The sequence below is a fragment of the Dendrobates tinctorius genome, unplaced genomic scaffold, assembly GCF_039654945.1.
Source record: "Dendrobates tinctorius isolate UK_male_01 unplaced genomic scaffold, ASM3965494v1 ptg000004l, whole genome shotgun sequence".
NCBI lineage: Eukaryota > Metazoa > Chordata > Amphibia > Anura > Dendrobatidae > Dendrobates > Dendrobates tinctorius.
The window spans coordinates 41,620,635-41,639,884 of NW_027361672.1; the positions used below are offsets into that span (position 1 = coordinate 41,620,635).

General features: G+C 46.4%; 1 protein-coding gene across 1 annotated transcript in view; it reads left to right on the forward strand.

The window, feature by feature from the left end:
- F13A1 (coagulation factor XIII A chain) overlaps positions 1 to 19,250 on the forward strand; it is a 309,831-nt gene that overhangs the window by 115,388 nt on the left and 175,193 nt on the right. The window contains exons 4-5 of the mRNA XM_073567328.1: positions 12,932 to 13,183; positions 16,813 to 16,931. Of these exons, the coding sequence (XP_073423429.1) occupies positions 12,932 to 13,183; positions 16,813 to 16,931 (371 nt within the window). The remainder of the gene's footprint in view (positions 1 to 12,931; positions 13,184 to 16,812; positions 16,932 to 19,250) is intronic.

Consider the following 19,250-nt stretch of genomic DNA (forward strand, 5'->3'; position numbering starts at 1 on the left):
GCATGCCCCTGAGAGAGAATGTGTGCCAAAGTGGATTTAGAAGCCCAGTGCGCCAAACTAGCTCTTAAATGGCCGACGCGCCTAAGTGATTCTTAAAAGGCCAGTGCACCAAAATGAGCCTTAAAGGGCCGGTGTGCCAAATCGAAAGCTGAGTGACCCCAGGCTCCAAATCGGAGGCTGATCGACCCTGGCCTACAAATCGGAGGCTGAGCCACCCAGGCCTCCAAATCGGACCCGGAGAGGCCCCGCCCACCAAGTCGGACCCAGAGAGGCCCCGCCCACCAAATCCGACCCAGAGTGGCCCTGCCAACCAAATCGGACCCTGAGGGGCCCCTCCCACCAAATCTGACCCAGAGTGGCCCCACCCTCCAAATCGGACCCAGAGTGGCTCCGCCCACCAAATTGGACCCTGAGGAGCCCCTCCCACCAAATCAGACCCAGAGTGGCCCTGCCCACCAAATTGGACTCTGAAGGGCCCCACCCACCAAATTGGACCCTAAGGGGTCCCGCCCACCTAAACTGGCCCAGAGTTGCCCCACCCACCAAATTGGACCATGAGGGACCCCACCCTCCAAATCAGACCCTGAGGGGCCCCACCCACCAAATCGGACCCTGAGGGGCCCCACTCGCCAAATCAGACCCTGAGAGGCCCCGCTCACCAAATCAGACCCAGAGTGTCCCCGCCCACCAAAGCGGACCCTGAGGGGCCCCACCCACCAAATCGGATTCTGAGGGGCCCCGCCCACCAAATCGAACCCTGAGGGGCCCCACCCACCAAATTGGACCCTGAGGGGCCCTGCCCACCAAATTGGACGAGGGGCCCCACCCACCAAATCGGACCCGGAGGGGCCCCGCCCACCAAATCGGACCCTGAGGGGCCCCGCTCACCAAATCAGACCCTGAGGGGCCCCTCTCACCAAATCAGACCCAGAGTGGCCCCCGCCCACCAAAGTGGACCCTGAGGGGCCCCGCCCACCAAATTGGATTCTGAGGTGCCCCGCCCAGCAAATTGGATTTTGAGGGGCCCTGCCCACCAAATCGGACCCTGAGGGGCCCCATCCACCAAATTGGACCCTGAGGTGCCCGCCCACCAAATCAGACCCTGAGGGGCCCCGCCCACCAAATCGGACCCTGAGGGGCCCCACTCACCAAATCGGACCCTGAGGGGCCCCGCTCACCAAATTGAACTCTGAGGGGCCCCGCTCACCAAATCAGACCCTGAGGGACCCCGCCCACCAAATGGAACTCTGAGGGGCCCCGCCCACCAGATCAGACCCTGAGGGGCCCCGCCCACCAGATCGGACCCTGAGGGGCCCCGCCCACCAAATCGGACCCTGAGGGGCCCCGCCCACCAAATCGGACTCTGAGAGATTACGCCCACCAAATCAGACCCTGAGGGGCCCCGCTCACCAAATTGAACTCTGAGGGGCCCCGCTCACCAAATTGGACCCTGAGGGGCCCCGTCCACCAAATCGGACCCTGAGGGGCCCCGCTCAGCAAATCGGACCCTGAGGGGCCCTGCTCCATTTCAAAGGCGACATTATTAGATAGTGGAACCTGTTAGTTGCCACAGGCATCTGTTATTTGATGAATCTTGTATATTGTTTTGCGCTTTCCGGTGCTTCTATTGGTCCTTGTGTAATTCCAGGACCAGTAGAAGGGCAGGAAAGTATGAAGCGATCGTCGTCCCACACATGTGCTTCTTCCCTCTCTGCAGTCAGTTTTAAACATGTTTTTGTGAATAAAGATGTTGGATTTTAAAGTACCGGTTACTGCCACTACTTTTTCTTCCTATATACATGTTTGCATCTCATTTTGTGAGCACCTGGTACCTGCAGGCTTGATTGCTCAGTCCAAAGTTTGGTTTCAGGTCAAGTTCACACACACAGGTTGAATGGTGCTGGCTTTCTCCTTGATTTTGTTTCTGCAATATTTGAAGGATCTGCCATAGTGTTCCAGCTCATCTTTAACTAGATGCTATCATGGTAAATAATATTTAGCCATGATTTCATTTTTAAATAGGGAGAGTAATATTATTATGAATAATTATTTGATTTTAAATTCTGAATTGTATGTCTGATTTCTGATAAGAGATTGTTTTGCTTTTGCTCTTAGTTGTAAGTTGTTCTTGCTATCTTGGTCTATTTTGTGAAGACAGATCATTGGTATGAATGTGTTTGATTATGGTCAGAGAGACCATTCAAATCTTCGACTTAATGGATAGCTATCTCTAAATAATTTTTTTCTTTTAGCAAATATTTAGAGAAAACATGAAAAAATCCTTTCTCATAATGAAGTTCATTACTATATAGTATTTGTACAATACTAAAATGTAGACAAGTGAAAAAAACACAACTTGGAACTATGTACTGCAGTTGATAGACTGACAAGGAGACCTAGAGAGATTAAAAAGTATCAACTATTGATGACTCTCAATGTAGACATAATATTTTAGAAACAAGCAATATAACCACATGGTAATTTAGCTTGAATGCCTATTCCAAAAGTTGGCTTGTATCAGAATGTAGTGTCGGGCTAAGGGAGGCGATTAGGTGGTGCTGATCCAACAGGACAGGGGGGTGACCCACTTCGTGGCGCCGGCAGGCTTGAGACTGAGACAAGGGTTGTGTCCAACAGTTCAGATTTTATTGGCCGCTTTTCGGACGACCACCATACTTCATCACAGGATTTGTCCACAGTTCACTTTTTACACAGACCCGGGTACCTTTTCTTCCTTATATTATCGTTCGTGGCGTCCTCTATGGCTATTCCCTGCTGTGGCTGCCCTAAGCACTTCCAATACAGCGTTTCACCCTTTAGAGTATGCCGTCCACCTGGTACTCACAGTCTGTCTCTGTCCGCAGCCACTGTCCTTTTGGGTCACCCCCCGTGACCGTCTCCACTGTCAGTAGCTCTCTGTAGGCCTTTTCCGTCTTTTTACCTACAGCAAACTCTCCTCTCTAGTGAGCTCCCTTGGCTGACTGGAACTTCCAGAACCTTCCCTGACCTCTTATACTCCCCAGTCGCTCCGCCCACTATCACCTGACAGTAACCTTTAACCAATGGCAGTGACCTTGACCCATGGCAGTTACATAACTACTCTCTCCTACGCTCCCCACTGCCCTCTAATGGTCAAACGGCCAAATGTTGCCCCTGGCTCTATATCTCAGCCTACACTGTGCTGCTCCTCTGCCCCTCTTCTTAGGCAGATCCGTCCGTCAGACCAACCTCCCCACATTCCCCCTTACTTTGTCTATTGCTGTCCTTGACAATCTTACTCTGAGTGATGCGTGGTACTGGGGGCCTGACTCATGTACCCTGGTCTGTCTACACTCTTCCTGTCTTGACGTCCTGTCCTCTTAAATACGTCATGGTCGTCATACTGCATGCACCCGGAACCTGTTGAACACACACATTTTTTTAAATAACACTTTAACATTTCAAATTCTTTACACACTTTACCATATTTGTTGCAATACGTTTTTTTTTAGAACAATACTCTTTAAACACACAACAAAGCAAGCACAAAACAAAAAAAAAAAACTATTATCAGAATGAGTACAGGAGCGCTCCCCCTTCCTTAACGAACAACACCCCCACTGGCATTCCTGGTACATCAGGAGGAGGGTAGGCTTTCTACGGGGACACGGAACAGTCCCCTCTTTTGTGCAACGGTGCACTGAAGTCTCGGTAGTCCAATATAGTAGGTGCTCCGGGCCACCTCCTGGCGGCCGATGTCTTGCCGTAACAGGGGACTCAACCACCGTAGAGTCTCTGGGATGCCAGTAGTGTCTCTATTTTGGAGGCTCATACCCCTCAGGGTAAGCAATGACCGCTATGGCGTAGAGGCCACTGGAATGGTGTTCCTTGTAATACGAGAACAAGCCTCCCTCCCACAGGTCACGTTCATTCTTGACGGAGGCTACATTTAGGTAGATCTTGTAGCCGGTGGCCAGGTCCCGAATGAAACCATAACCTTTTCCCCTGTTCAGGTGTACCAGCTGCCCATATGATCGTGGAACAGACATGGCGGCCTCTCCTTTCTCATGGAGTAGCGTCCACACCTCCCGCTCTCTGGCCTTTTTCTTTTCAATAATCTCCGTAACCCAAGCGGAGGGTCTGGTATAGGCCGTAGAGTTCGGTGGGCGGGCTGCAGCCGAAGGTGGAGCAGAAGCGGCTGCGGACAAGGGGAAGCAAGCCGCAATCGGAGTATCAGGCGGGACTGAGGAGGCCGCGGGCATCTTCAGATTAGTTGGGGAGTCGGTCACAACCGGAATCAAGGCGGCCATGGGCTCCGGTATATAGGCCGCAGCCGTGGCCGAGGATACAACAACGGCAGCCACGGGTGTTGGTCCGTAGCCCGCAATTTTCCATGGCGGGCCCGTGATGACGGCAGGTTCTGATGAGCAGGCCACAACCGGACGCCAGATCATGGCAGGGGCAGCCGCACTTTGGTTCCGCACCGGCGTCGCCGGGCGGGGTGACTCAGGATGTTGGTCAGGAGGCATAACGTCATCCAGGGCCATAGTTGCTGGAGAGTGGAAGGCCAGCTGAGGGGGCCGATGGCTGGCGTCAGGGCCCAGGGACCTGTCTGGTGCGCTGGGCATGGGGGCGGGCTCTGTCTGCGATGCTGCCAGTTGGGCCGGGGGAGCGCTCACCTTCCCCGGAGTCGCAGCTCCCAACAGGTTGTTCCACCGCTCCTCCAATCGCCATAGATCTTTCCACAGCAGCTGCATCGGGGCACTGAGACTGGTTCCCAGGGACAGGTCTCCCGGCAGGCTTCAACTACCTGATGCCATCTCCATTCTAGGCGTCCGAAGCCATGACAGCTGCAACACCGCATTTCACCCGAGTTTCTGAGGCTCAATGGCGCCAAACAGCTGCACCCAATCTCTTCACCAGGGCCACTCCCGCTCAGGGGTAGGGCATTGATTGGCCTCTCCACCCACTTTCCAAGGGCCAGCATGGGAGGGCGGCTGCCTTCTGATGCAAGCCGTTCCCCCAGGGATGGATGTGACACAGTCCTGGATTGTCAGGTACGGCTTCAAACTCCGGTGTTTCTTCCTGCCACTGATGCGTCACCACCATATTAGCAGTCCATTTTTCTGCTCTGGTTTCACATTTTGACAGCCAGACACTCGAAGCTCAGTCCCAAATTGTAATCCACATGGAGATTAAACTTCTTCGCCCCGTACAGCTTGGGGGGGTCCTCTGGTACTCGCTGGCAGGCTTGTCGCTGAAGATGTTGTCTTTGCGGTAGCGATCCTGCCGACTACGCCAAATGTTGGGTTGGGCTGAGGGAGGCTAATAGGTGGTGCTGATCCAACAGGACTGGGAGGTGACCCACTTTGTGGCGCCAGCAGACATGAGACTGAGACAAGGGTTGTGTCCAACAGTTCAGATTTTATTGGCTTTTCGGATGACCACCGTACTTCATCACAGGATTTGTCCACAATTCACTTTTTACACAGACCCGGGTACCTTCTCTTCCTTATACTACCGTTCATGGCATCCTCTATGGCTCTTCCCCGCTGTGGCCTTTTCCGTCTTTCTACCTACAGCAAACTCTCCTCTCTGGTGAGCTCCCTTGGCTGACTGGAACTTCCAGAACCTTCCCTGACCTCTTATACTCCCCAGTCCCAGTAGCTCCACCCACTATCACCTGACAGTAACCTTTAACCAATGGCAGTGACCTTGACCCATGGCAGTTACATAACCACTGTGTCCTACGCTCCCCACTGCCCTCTAATGGTCAAACGGCCAAATGTCGCCCCTCGCTCTATATCTCAGCCTGCACTGTGCTGCTCCTCTGCCCCTCTTCCGTCAGACCAACCTCCCCACAAGTATGTAAAGGTGAGATGGCTGGTACTTTCAATATTTATGATTATAATAATTTATTGTTACTGATATGCGCTCACCTGGTAAAATGGATTCTCTAAGTCATAGATCAAGTTAAGCAACATGGACCAAATGTGATGGCACAGTGGACAGCACTTGCCGGGCAGCACCGAACAAGGAAAGCAATGACTGCAGGACAGTAGTGTTACAACTGGTGCAGGCACAACAGAAGACACCTGGAGGTTGGCTATGCACAGGACTCTGCAGTTCTATATACAACTTACAGCAATCAAATCGTTAATGTCAGAGTTATGCTATCAGCAAACTGATGATCAATGGCAGGGACGTATGCAATCAGAAAATGAACAGAAAACCACAGGCAGTAGTGATGAACAGGTGGCAGCATAACAATGTAAACAGCATTGGTATTTGCAGAGAAGAGATTGTTATGCTTATAGCAGATGAATAGCTTTTACTGCAGGTCTGGGCATATAGATTATAAAACAAGCAGGAGTTAATTAAAGTAATGACTAGCAAGCTAAAATAAATGGATGGTAAAGCAAAACTGAAGTACACCTATTAACTGAATGCAAAGTTCATTGAATATTCAGACTGTACACAGCTATCTGAGTCAAACACAAAAGTAATTTAGTGATGATGATTTTATAAGAGTTCATGTGATTAATTGGGAACTACACCAAAAGGAGGTGGCCATAGGAGAATGGAGCAACATCAGGCGCTGGTACCGGGATAGTAGAAGTCCAAAGCATTGGCAATTATCACTCCTAGAAACATCAAATTATGTCAAGAAAGGCAAAATTTTAAGTATTGTAAGATAGCACTCTCCAGAGAAATAACTATACAGGAAGCAGAGTGCAGAGGTTGTAGTCATATATCATTGCTTTGAAGCATGAGAAGGTCCAAAGGGTCCTCATCCTAAATGTGGATGCTGATTCTATAAGGTATATGTGATAGTAGGAGCCCTGGCAGACACAGAAAGAAAAGGACCCCTGTGCAGCAACAATATATGGGTTCTTTGCAACCCAATAGCTCATTATAGTGCACAATTCCATCTGCTTTGTGGTGGAAATCGGCTCTCTTACTGTCATAGACACCACACTGCACTCGCTCATAGAGCCAGTGCGTGTGTCCTGAGTACAGAAGCAGTGCTAAAAGATACCTGTAGAGACGGGCAGCAGAGGTGACCATGCGTGCTTCAGGCTAATAGTGTCAGGGTCCAGTCAGCGCTGGAAGGTAAAGAGGCAAAGGACCTGCGGACACTGAAACTGAATAATGTGCACGGGACCTATGGTCATGTGACTGCAAGGGGGCGGGGCTTAGCGTCCTGTATTCAGATAGGACAGGACACCATACAACAACTCAGAGTCAGGCAAAACAGAGGTCACACACAGTACGGGCAAACGAGGCACAGGAGGGACAAACAGACGGGTAGTCAGACAGAGCCAAAGGTCATACACAAGAGGACGACGTGGTACCAAGGGGACGAGCAGAGAGAAGTCGGGTCACAAGCAGAGAGTCATACACGAGAGGTAGCGCAGTACAAGAGGGTCAGGCAGAACTCATAACAGGAACAGAACCAGATCACAACCGAACAAGCAAGCAAGATATCAGACACAAGGCACACGTATACAAGAGGTCACTTAACTCAGCCGAGGGCAGGAGTATAACTGACACCGGACCCAGGTCCAGTGAGCACTAAATAGCCTCCTGCTGCCAGAGAGAGGCAGCACAATTAACCCATAGTCTAACCAGGACAGGTCAAAGCGAAATCCCGTCCTGGATCATGACAGTACCCTCCTCTCAATGGGGGGCCACCGGACCCCCAGGTCTCTCAGGGTACTTGGCGTGAAAGGCTCGGATCAACTGATCCGCATGAACTGATCGAGCAGGAACCCACGAGCGTTCCTCAGGACCGTAGCCCTTCCAATGTATCAGATACTGAAGGGCGCGACGGACCAACCTGGAGTCGACAATTCGTTCCACCTCGTACTCAGCCTGCCCATCTACCAGAACCGGTGTCGGGGAAGATGATGATCCCTCCCCACTGGACCTCACAGGTTTCAAAAGGGCCTTATGGAAAACATTAGGGATCCTTAGAGATGGCGGAAGACTCAACCGAAAAGCCACCGGGTTAACTGCTTCGGTAATTACATAGGGACCTATAAACTTGGGTCCAAGCTTCGCAGAGGGGACCTTGAGCCTTATATTTTTGGTGGATAACCATACCTTATCTCCGACCTGAAACACAGGACCCACGGATCGTTTTTTGTCCGCAAAAAATTTAAATTTGTCCCGGGCCTTCGTAATGTTATTCTGGACCTCCCGCCATACCTCCCCCAACCGCTGGATCGTCTCGTCCGCCCCAGGACACCCAGAATTCAAGTGGGAAAATTCTCCAAAATGAGGATGAAACCCATAATTGCAAAAAAAAGGAGATGTACCCGTAGACTGGTTAGTGCGGTTGTTAAAAGCAAACTCAGCCAATGGTAACACAGAACACCAATCATCCTGTCGGGCTGAGGTCAAACAATGCAGAATTTGCTCCAGAGACTGATTGGTCCACTCAGTCTGCCCATTAGTCTCTGGATGGTAGGCGGATGAAAAGGACAGACCAATACCCAACCTCCTACAAACAGCTCTCCAAAATCTGGACACAAATTGCACTCCCCTATCAGACACCACATTCAGGGGTACCCCATGCAACCGCACCACATGCTCCACAAACAATCTGGACAATGTTTCCGCATTAGGTGGAGCTGCCAAAGGTACAAAATGTGCCTGCTTACTAAACCTGTCCACTACGACCCAGACCACGGTATTACCCTTGGAAGGGGGAAGGTTGGTGATGAAATCCATGGACAGATGAGTCCATGGTCTCTCAGGAATTGGCAGTGGTACCAATTCCCCGGCCGGCCGGTTATGGGGAGTTTTCGCACGGGCACAAACCTCACACGCAGACACATACTCCCCAACATCAGAGGCTAAAGAAGACCACCAGAATATTCTAGCAATGGCCTTCCGGGTCGCTGAGATCCCTGGATGTCCACCCAGAACTCAGTCATGGAACTCCTGGAGGACCTTGAGACGAAACTGAGCTGGCACAAAAAGTTTATCCACCGGCTTAGCTGGAGGTGCAAGAGCCTGGGCTTCTCGAATCTCCCGTTCCAACACATTAGAAACCTCTGCCACCACCACCCCAGGCTGAAGAATGGAGGATGGAGGTTCCGGGGGGGATACCGGATCAAGACTGCGTGACAACGCATCCGCTCTGATATTCTTGGATCCTGGTCGAAAAGTGATCGAGAAGTTGAATCGGGAAAAAAAAAGTGACCATCTAGCCTGTCTGGGAGTCAACCTTTTAGCTGACTCAATGTAAGCTAGGTTTTTGTGGTCCGTGATTACCGTTATAGGATGAACAGCCCCCTCCAAAAAATGCCTCCATTCTGCAAAAGCCAATTTTACGGCCAGAAGTTCCCGATTCCCCACATCATAGTTTCTCTCCGCCGGAGAGAACTTCTTTGAGAAAAAGGCGCAAGGTCTTAAATTGGTCAAAGTGGCGGGTCCCTGGGACAATACCGCCCCCACCCCCACCTCTGAGGCTTCTACCTCAACAATAAATGGTTCAGAGGGGTCCGGTTGGATAAGAACCGGGGCCGACATGAAACATTTTTTCAAAAACTGAAATGCCGCTACCGCTGCGGTTGACCAATTCTTGATATCAGCCCCCTTTTGAGTCATGTCTGTGAGGGGTTTAACCACCTGTGAGAACCCCCTTATAAATTTCCGATAATAGTTAGCGAACCCTAGGAAACGTTGCAGACCCTTCAAATCACACGGTTGAACCCACTCGAGAATGGCCTGCACCTTATTAGGATCCATGCGATACCCTTCAGCAGACACGATGAACCCCAGAAAGGACAGTTCCTGAACAAAAAATAAACATTTTTCAAGTTTAGCAAACAGACAGTTCTCCCTGAGCCTTTGGAGAACTGCCCGAACATGACCAATGTGAGTCTGTTTATCAGGCGAGTAGATTAAAATGTCATCCAAATACACCACCATAAAACGTCCAATCAAATCGGAGAACACATGATTTATGAAATTTTGGAAGACCGCTGGAGCGTTGGTCAGGCCGAAGGGCATGACCAAATTTTCAAACAACCCTTCAGTAGTGAGAAAGGCGGTCTTCCATTCATCTCCGTCCCGGATTCGGATAAGGTTATACGCTCCCAGTAAGTCTAATTTCGAAAACCACTTAGCTCCGGACAACTGATTGTATAAATCAGGAATAAGTGGAAGGGGATAAGTATTCCTCACAGTTATTTTATTTAACTCACGAAAATCGAGGCATGGGCGCAAACCACCGTCTTTTTTTTTTACAAAAAAGAACCCTGCCGCCACAGGAGAAACAGAAGGACGAATATGTCCCTTACGGAGGCTCTCAGAAATATATTCCTTCATCGCAGCCCGTTCCGGACCCGAGAGGTTATACAGGCGGGCTTTGGGCAATTTAGCACCTGGAACCAGGTCAATGGCACAATCAAATGGGCGGTGTGGTGGTAAAACCTCAGCCTCTTTTTCGGAGAAAACGTCAGTATAATCTATCAGGCACTCCGGAATGCCTTCTAGACCCACGGACGACACAGAAACAAGACATTTTTCAGAGCAATAGGGACCCCATTTAACAATATCCCGAGATTCCCAATTAATCACAGGATTATGCAGCTGTAACCAGGGGAACCCCAACACCAGTCCCGCAGGCAGGTTGTTCATTACAAAACATGAAATACGTTCTTGGTGTAAGGAACTCACTTTAAGGAGAAACTCTTCAGTACAAAACACAATGTCATTCTTAACCAGTGGTGTTTTGTCAATAGCAACAAGGTGAATCGGAGTCTCCAACCTAACTGTCCCTAACTTACACCTGGCCACCAAGTCAGAGTCAATAAAGTTCAATGATGAACCGCAATCCATGAAGGCAGTTGTGGATGTGGAGACACCCCCACAACAAAGTTCCACTTGAAATGACATTTTAGAAAATGCAGAAAAGGGTACCTGAGAGCCTGGGTGACCTCCACGATAATCACCCGGGCTCAGTCGCTTGTTGGTTAGTGGCCGGGAGGGGCAATCCTTTTTCCCATGTCCAGACTCGCCACTGTGAACACAGCATTTTCTCACGTGCCGTGGTCTCCTTTCTTCCTCCTTAAGGTTGATGGTTCCCATCGCCGTGATTTTCAGTGAAGAACTGGCTCCCCTTCTTTGGGAGAATAATGAAGTCTCGGTTTGTATCACTCCCCTTACCCGTAACCTGCGATCCATTCGGACGGCCTGTATCATAGCTTCCTCCAGGGCATCAGGTGGGGGGTGGAGAGCCAAGGCGTCTTTCAGATGCTCAGACAGGCCTCTACGGAACAACCCCCGGAGAGCAGCGTCGTTCCAGCAGACCTCAGCAGCCCAGCGTCTGAACTCTGAGCAAAACCACTCGGCTGAGTGTTTCCCCTGGCAAACATTCATCAGCCTGTCCTCAGCCATACGCACCCGATCAGGCTCATCATAAATATGCCCCAGGGCCTCAAAAAATGCATCCACAGTCATACGCTCAGGGGCCGTGGTAGGAAGGGAGAAAGCCCAAGCTTGGGGGGCTCCCCTTAACAGAGACATAATGACCCCCACTCTCTGACTTTCATCCCCAGAAGAGTGTGGTCTTAAGGAAAAAAAAAGCTTACAGCCCTCCTTGAAAACTCTGAAGTCATTTTTATCTCCAGAAAAGGTATCTGGTAACTTCACTGGAGACTCAGGGGAAATTAATGTAACATCCCAAGCCCCCAATGAAAGAACCCCCTGCACAGTGTCAGCGATCAGCTGCTGAGACTGAGCCAGGACTCTTTGTTCTCCAAAGAGTTTCTGAGACATCTGCGTCAGGTGTTTAACCTGCTCAGAAAGAGCGTGCATAGGATCCATCACACACACAGGTGAATGGGAGCAGAGAAAAAAAAATGGTATAGGTCAGTTATAATGTCATAGACACCGCACTGCACTCGCTCATAGAGCCAGTGCGTGTGTCCTGAGTACAGAAGCAGTGCTAAAAGATACCTGTAGAGACGGGCAGCAGAGGTGACCATGCGTGCTTCAGGCTAATAGTGTCAGGGTCCAGTCAGCGCTGGAAGGTAAAGAGGCAAAGGACCTGCGGACACTGAAACTGAATAATGTGCACGGGACTTATGGTCATGTGACTGCAAGGGGGCGGGGCTTAGCGTCCTGTATTCAGATAGGACAGGACACCATACAACAACTCAGAGTCTGGCAAAACAGAGGTCACACACAGTACGGGTAAACGAGGCACAGGAGGGACAAACAGACGGGTAGTCAGACAAAGCCAAAGGTCATACACAAGAGGGCGACGTGGTACCAAGGGGACAAGCAGAGAGAAGTCGGGTCACAAGCAGAGAGTCAAACACGAGAGGTAGCGCAGTACAAGAGGGTCAGGCAGAACTCGTAACAGGGACAGAACCAGATCACAACCGAACAAGCAAGCAAGATATTAGACACAAGGCACACGTATACAAGAGGTCACTTAACTCAGCCGAGGGCAGGAGTATAACTGACACCGGACCCAGGTCCAGTGAGCACTAAATAGCCTCCTGCTGCCAGAGAGAGGCAGCACAATTAACCCATAGTCTAACCAGGACGGGTCAAAGCGAAATCCCATCCTGGATCATGACACTTACCTCGTGCCCGTGTGCAGCTGAACAGGTTGCATCAATGATATGCCTGAACCTGATTTGGAGCCAATTATAGATTTTGTATTGGGGAAAAGCAGATTCATGGTATGTGTCTGCCAATATATCAGCATTCTCACTATAATTGTACAATGTTAATCAGGACCTAGGTCTAAGGTGTAACTGGAGACTTTACACCGCCAATAGCTGTGTTTCTGATACATTTTACATCTCGTATAAACAAATAGGCAATTTATTTTTATTGTGTTTCTGCTATTTTATATTTTGGAAAATCCCTTTTCATTATTTTTTAAAAAATTAAGCTCAATTTTTATAATATTTTTGTCTTTAAGGACGATACCCACAACAAAGCAAAGGCACCTATATACCAATTCCAATTGTGGAAGAGCTGGAAGAAGGAAAATGGGGAGCAAAAATTATTCTCAATGATTACAACTCCGTCACTCTATCAATCTCGTCTGCCCCAAATTGTATCATAGGCAAATTCCGCCTGTATATTGCTGTGTTGACTCCTCATGGAATACTGAGAACACCCAGAAAGTCTGACACTGACACTTACATACTCTTCAACCCTTGGTGCAAAGGTAAGCAAAGGAATTTTACATAAAATAATAAATTAAGCCGGAATCAATTAAAATAAATAAATATATATATACAGTATATATATATATATATATATATATATATATATATATATATACACATAACATTGCAAAAATGTCAAGAAAATGTCGGCAGTGATGCAGAAGCGGAGTTCTTTCTCTGTGCATTGATTTTCCGCCTATGGGCTTCAGGAAAATGGCCTCCGGAGGCAGTGCATGCACAGATTTAGATCTTTGCTCGTCAGTGGCAAGTCCCTACTCAAGTCCGTCATATGTCAATGGAAATATGGGGGGCTTCCACGTTACTGGTAGTACAAAGGCTCTGGAAAAGCAAAATGGATCCTTACCACCCAAAAGAAATCCATCGAATTCTAATGCGCCCCTCCCTTCTGATCCCCACAGTGTGCCTAAACCACATTTAGCATTAACAATTGGCATTTCCATAGTGATGAGAGCCTACTTAATTTATGGGGTCTATGTATCCAGAAGCAAGAGACTGGACACAATGTGTGGGCACTACAACGTACGGGCACTACAGTGACATATTTGCAATTTTCACTCAGCATCATCTATTGCTGCTTGTTTTTGGATAATATTCAGGAGTCAAAATTGTCACCACACCTGTAGATAAATTTCCTTCCGAGTCTCGCCATGTGGCTAAGCAGTATTGTACAGCCACATATGAGCAGAAATTGTGTGACAAATTGTAGTGCCATGTTTACCCATACCCCATGTGAAAATGCAAAATATGGCGCTAAAACTAAATTTTTGTGGTAAAAATGTACCGTAATTATTTTTTCTTCACCACCCAATGGTATAAAATTTTGTGACACATCGTGATGAAAATATGATTACTGCACCCTTGGATGAATTCATTGTGAGGTGTAATCTGTAAAATGTGGTAAATTATGGTTTTTTTTTGCTGTAATGGCACCTCAGGGGCTCTGCCAATGTGACATGGCACCCTCCAACTATAACAACAAAATCTTCACTATAATATGGAGCTCCTTCCCTTCTGAGCTTTCCACTTTGCCAGAAAAGTATTTTCCGATTACATGTAGGGTATTGGCACATTCAGGAGAAATTGCACAACAAAGTTTAAAGTCCATTAGTCCTTATAAAATAAATAATATGGGGCTAAAACAACATTTTAGTGGGAAAAATATAATTATTCTTTCTTCACCACCCAATGGTATAAAATTCTGTGAGTCACAAGAGGTTTCAACATGCTCACTGCATCACTAGGTGAATTCCTTGAGAGGTGTAGTTTGTAATATAGGGTCACTTATGGAGGGTTTCTGCAGTTCTCTCAGCTCAGGGGCTCTGCCAATGTGACATGGCATCCTGATTCATTTTAGCAAAATATAAACTGGAATATGGCGTTCCTTCTCTTCTGAGATTTGCACTTTGACTCAAATGTAGTTTTTGACTAGATATGGGGTATTGGCATACTCAGGAGGAATTGAGTAACAAATTGTACTGTTCATTGTCTCCTATTCTACCTTTGCAAATTGAAAACTTGGGGCCAAAGCAACATTTTAGTGGGAAAAAATGGTAATTTTCCATTGACTCAGCCCAATTTTATACAATTCTGTGAATCACCTGAGGTTTAAAAATGCTTACTACACCTCTGGATAAATTCCACAAGAAGTATAGTTTTCAATATAGTCACTTGTAGGGGTTTCTGCTGTTTTCCCCTGTCGGGGGCTCTTCAAATGTGACATGGCATCCGCAATCTATTCCAGTCAAAATGGCGCTCCAGAATTCAATAGAGGCTCCTTCCCTTCTGTGCCCTGTTGTGTTCCCAAACACTAGTTATCCACCACATATAAGTTATCTGCGTACGCAGGAGAAATTGAAAACAAACTTTTTCCTGTTACCCTTGTGAAAAAGAAAAATTTGGGGCTAAAACAACATTTTTGCTGGAAAAAATATTTTTTTTCATTTTCACGGCTCAGCGTTATAAAATTATGTGAAGCACCTGTGGTTTCAAGGTCTTCAACACACCTCTAAATAAGTTACTTCACGGGTGTAGCTTCCCCCACTTTTGGGGGGTTTCCACTGTTTAGGCACATCAGGGGCTTTGCATATGTGACTTGTTGTACACTATCTATTCCAGCCAATTTTGTGCTCCAAAACTCAAACGGTGCTCTTTCCTTTCCAATCCCTGCTATGCACCCAAACAGTAGTTTTCCACCACATGTGAGGCATCGGTGTACTCAGGAGAAACTGTACAACAAACTGCATGGTCCATTTTCTCCTTTTTATCTTTGTGTGAAATTTGGGGCTAAACCAACTTTTTTGTGGGTATAAGTAAAATTTACACTTTTTCTCTTCCACATTGCTTTAATTTCTGTGAAGCCTCTAAAGGGTTAATAAACTTCTTGAATGTTGTTTTGAGCACAGTGCATATCTGGGCTGCAGAATGTTGACAATAAGTAATTTACCTTCTGTAGCCAGTCTGCACGGTTTCCAAGATATGATCTCTTGCTTGTAAGAAAAACGTCCGGGGGGTGTGTTCTGGCATTGAAATGAGAACTGGTCGTTTCCTCCTCACTAGTTTCACTTTCCATAGATCACTGTTCATCGTGTGTCTGGGGAGAAGCAGCTGGGTGGTTCTGCTCTCTGCACTGAGGCTGCTAGAGGGGGAGGATTTGTTACTGTGTGAGGAGGGATAGGCTTGTTCATGTGGTTGGGGAGGGCCTGTTGCTATGGAGGGTGGGGTTGTTGCTATAGAGGGCATGTTTTTAGTAGAGTAGGAGGAAACGACCAGTTCTCATTTCAATGCCAGAACACCCCCCCCGGACGTTTTTCTTACAAGCAAGAGAAGATATCTTGGAAACCCTGCAAACTGGCCACAGAAGGTAAATTACTTATTTTCAGCATTCTGCAGCCCAGATATGCACTGAGATTATGTAAAAAGCCCGGACAACCCCTTTAAAGGAGTGTAGTTTTTAAAATGGAATCAATTTTGGGTATTTTCTGTCATATAGGTCCCTCAAAGGAACTTCAAGTGGGATGTGGTCCATAAACTTGTTTTGTAAATTTTGCTGGAAAAATGAAAAATTGCTGATAAACTTCTAACCCTGGTCAGAATTTAAAAAATTGGCCTAGTAGGGAAGGTAAAAACAGGCTGGGTGGTGAAGGGGAAATACTGGGAGAATATAGTCTGGACAGGTTGGACCAAAATTGAACTCTTTGGATGCCATAATACACATGTTTGAAGGTCAAAAAGCACTGTATATAACCCTAAAACCATCATACCAAAAGTGATGTTTCGAGGTGGGAACATCACGGTGTTGGACTGTTTTTCATTATATGGGACTGGCAAACTTCATATGATTGAAGAACGAATAAGCAGACAAGTGTACTGAGACATTCTTGAAAAAATCTGCTGCCATTTACCAGGATGATGAAGTTTAAAATGAGGGAGGACATGTCAGCAAGGCAATAATCCTAAACACACAGCCAAGAAAACTGAAAAAATTGGTTTCATAGAAGGAAAACAATTTCATTATTACATTACATTATCTCAGTTACGGTACATTGATCTGTACATACAAATTTTGAAAAAAAATGTTTCTAAGTTCTTTACATTTCTACTACTACAGAGGATGCCGTTTACATGGATGATGAAAAAGAGATAGAAGAATATGTCATGAATGATGTTGGTGTAATTTTTCATGGAGAAGTTAACAATATAAAGACAAGAAGCTGGGAGTATGGACAGGTGAGAATATCTTTGCAATGTAATTTTCCAAAACATCTAATATAAAGGCTGGGGTTGTCATGTAGAAAAAAATTGCAAATAAGCTTAGAATGGATTGATAAAAAAAAGCCATCCTCACCAATCCTCTGCAACTTCTGTTCCTTTACAGCTGTTTCCTGACGTTCTCTACTCCTTGATCAAGTTTAAACCCACAGGAGCTGCTAGGAAATTTTCCGGACCAATCACTAGCTGAGGTATATCATTGCTGCAGCTAGTAATTGGCGGAGCTGGCATTTGTAATCATTTACTGGGTGTTGAAACAGGATCTGGAAATAGAGACCAGGAGTGACAGGGAGCCAGTGAATTCAATATCACTTCTGATATTTTGTAAAAACTATACTGAGCTCTCTTACGAGCATTTTTCAGCAGGTTAATCGATTTACGTACATAATCTGTCATTTAGGACCCTAATTTATTAGCTAGTGTAAAGAGTGAACAGAAAGATCATCTCATGAGCAATCTAATGATTTTAATTTGAATTGTGGCATGCTTAATTCTCCCTGGCCTGGTGACACAAAAGAATTGAATACTTAGCGGGTTCCCAAGTGCTTAGATCCTCGTTACTCAAACCGAGCAATTCCTAATGCTCAGATGCTCGTTACGAGTAGTGAATAAAATGGGGGTCAATGGGGAACCCGAGCAGAGCCTACAAGGAAGTCTGTTGGGGCAGTGAAAATGTTGAAATGTATGGAAAAAGTGATGAATGGAAGGACAATAGCATCATATCTGATTCCCAGATCGCTGGTAAGAACAATGGTGTCACATTTTTACTTTACTTTAAGGACTGACGAAAAAAACATTTCAAAATCAACTAGAAATTGAAGTTTACATGAAAAAAAGTTAAGAAACATTCTTTCCTGTATAGTGACTTGAACTGTATATAAGGTAAAATTTAAGCAGGATTTTAAAAAATTATAATTAAAGTAATCAAAATTGAAATCTTTATTTAAAAAAATTGGAAATTTCAGTGTAATTTATGAAGGAAGCAAAAACTGCCAAAAATATGATGGAAAAGTGACTCAGATACACCCTGTACTAGACATAAAGTAGGGCCTTATACAAACTCTGTTCAAATTGTCATGTAGTGGTACTCCTAGACTCATAAAGGCTATGCACTAAGTGCAAAGCATACCAAAAATTACAAGCAGGGTCATCCATACACCCTTGAAGGCACCAACTGTATAATTTTCTTCAAATATTGTAAACAAAGTGTAGTAATTGCTCTCCTACACTCAAAAAAGGTCTGCACGCAGTGAAAAACCGGCCAAAAATTACAAGCAGGATTATATATACACATTTGAAGGCACCAGCTGTAGTATATCATTCAAATATTGTGAACAAAGTGCCTTTGTGGTACTCCCACACCCCTAAAAGGTCTGTACACAGTGCAAAGACTGTAAATAAATACAGCAGGGTCAACCATACACCCGTAAAGGCACCAAAGGTGATATCTTATGCAAATATTGTGTTGCTGTGGTACTCCAACAGTCATAAAACAGCTGCACACTGTGCAAAAACTGCCAAAAATTACAAGCAGGGTCATCCATATAATCTTGAAGGCATCAACTATAAAATCCCATTCAAATATTGTGAACAAGGTGTAGTTGTGGTACTCCCACACTCATAATAGGTTTGCACACAATGCACAACTTGCCAAAAGTTACAAGCAGGGTCATGCATACACCCTTGAAGGCACCAACTATAGTACCTCATTCAAATATTGTGAGCAAAGTGTAATTGTGGTACTCCCACACTCATAAAAGGTCTACTTATAATGCAAAGGCACCATCTTGAGTGCCTCATAAAAGATTAAGAAAGTGCAGTTGTGGCACTTCTACACTCATAAAAAATTATAAGTAGGGTCATCCAGTCATGTGTATACCCTTGAACGCAACAACTGGTGGGCCTCATCAAAATATTGAAGAGTAAAATCACTTTATGTGCTGATATCATCTGGTGGTGTGGAAAAATCCAAGCTAATCCAGCCTTTGTCATTTTATCAGAGTGTGCCTGTCAGCATTATCTGTTGAGAGCCGAAAGTGCCTTTCTGTTATGACCCCTCAGGCAGCACTAAAAACTTGCTCAGACAAGACACTAGTGGCAGGAAAGGACAACACCTCCATGACATATAGGTACAAATCATTCTATGTGTCCAGCTTTGAGACCCAATCATTTAAGACAGCAAAGGAATTAGGGAGTATGCTGTTTTTGTTGGCCAGGTATTGCATGACCATCTTTAAAAACTTTATCCTCCTTGTCAAATATACCCGGTCATCAGAC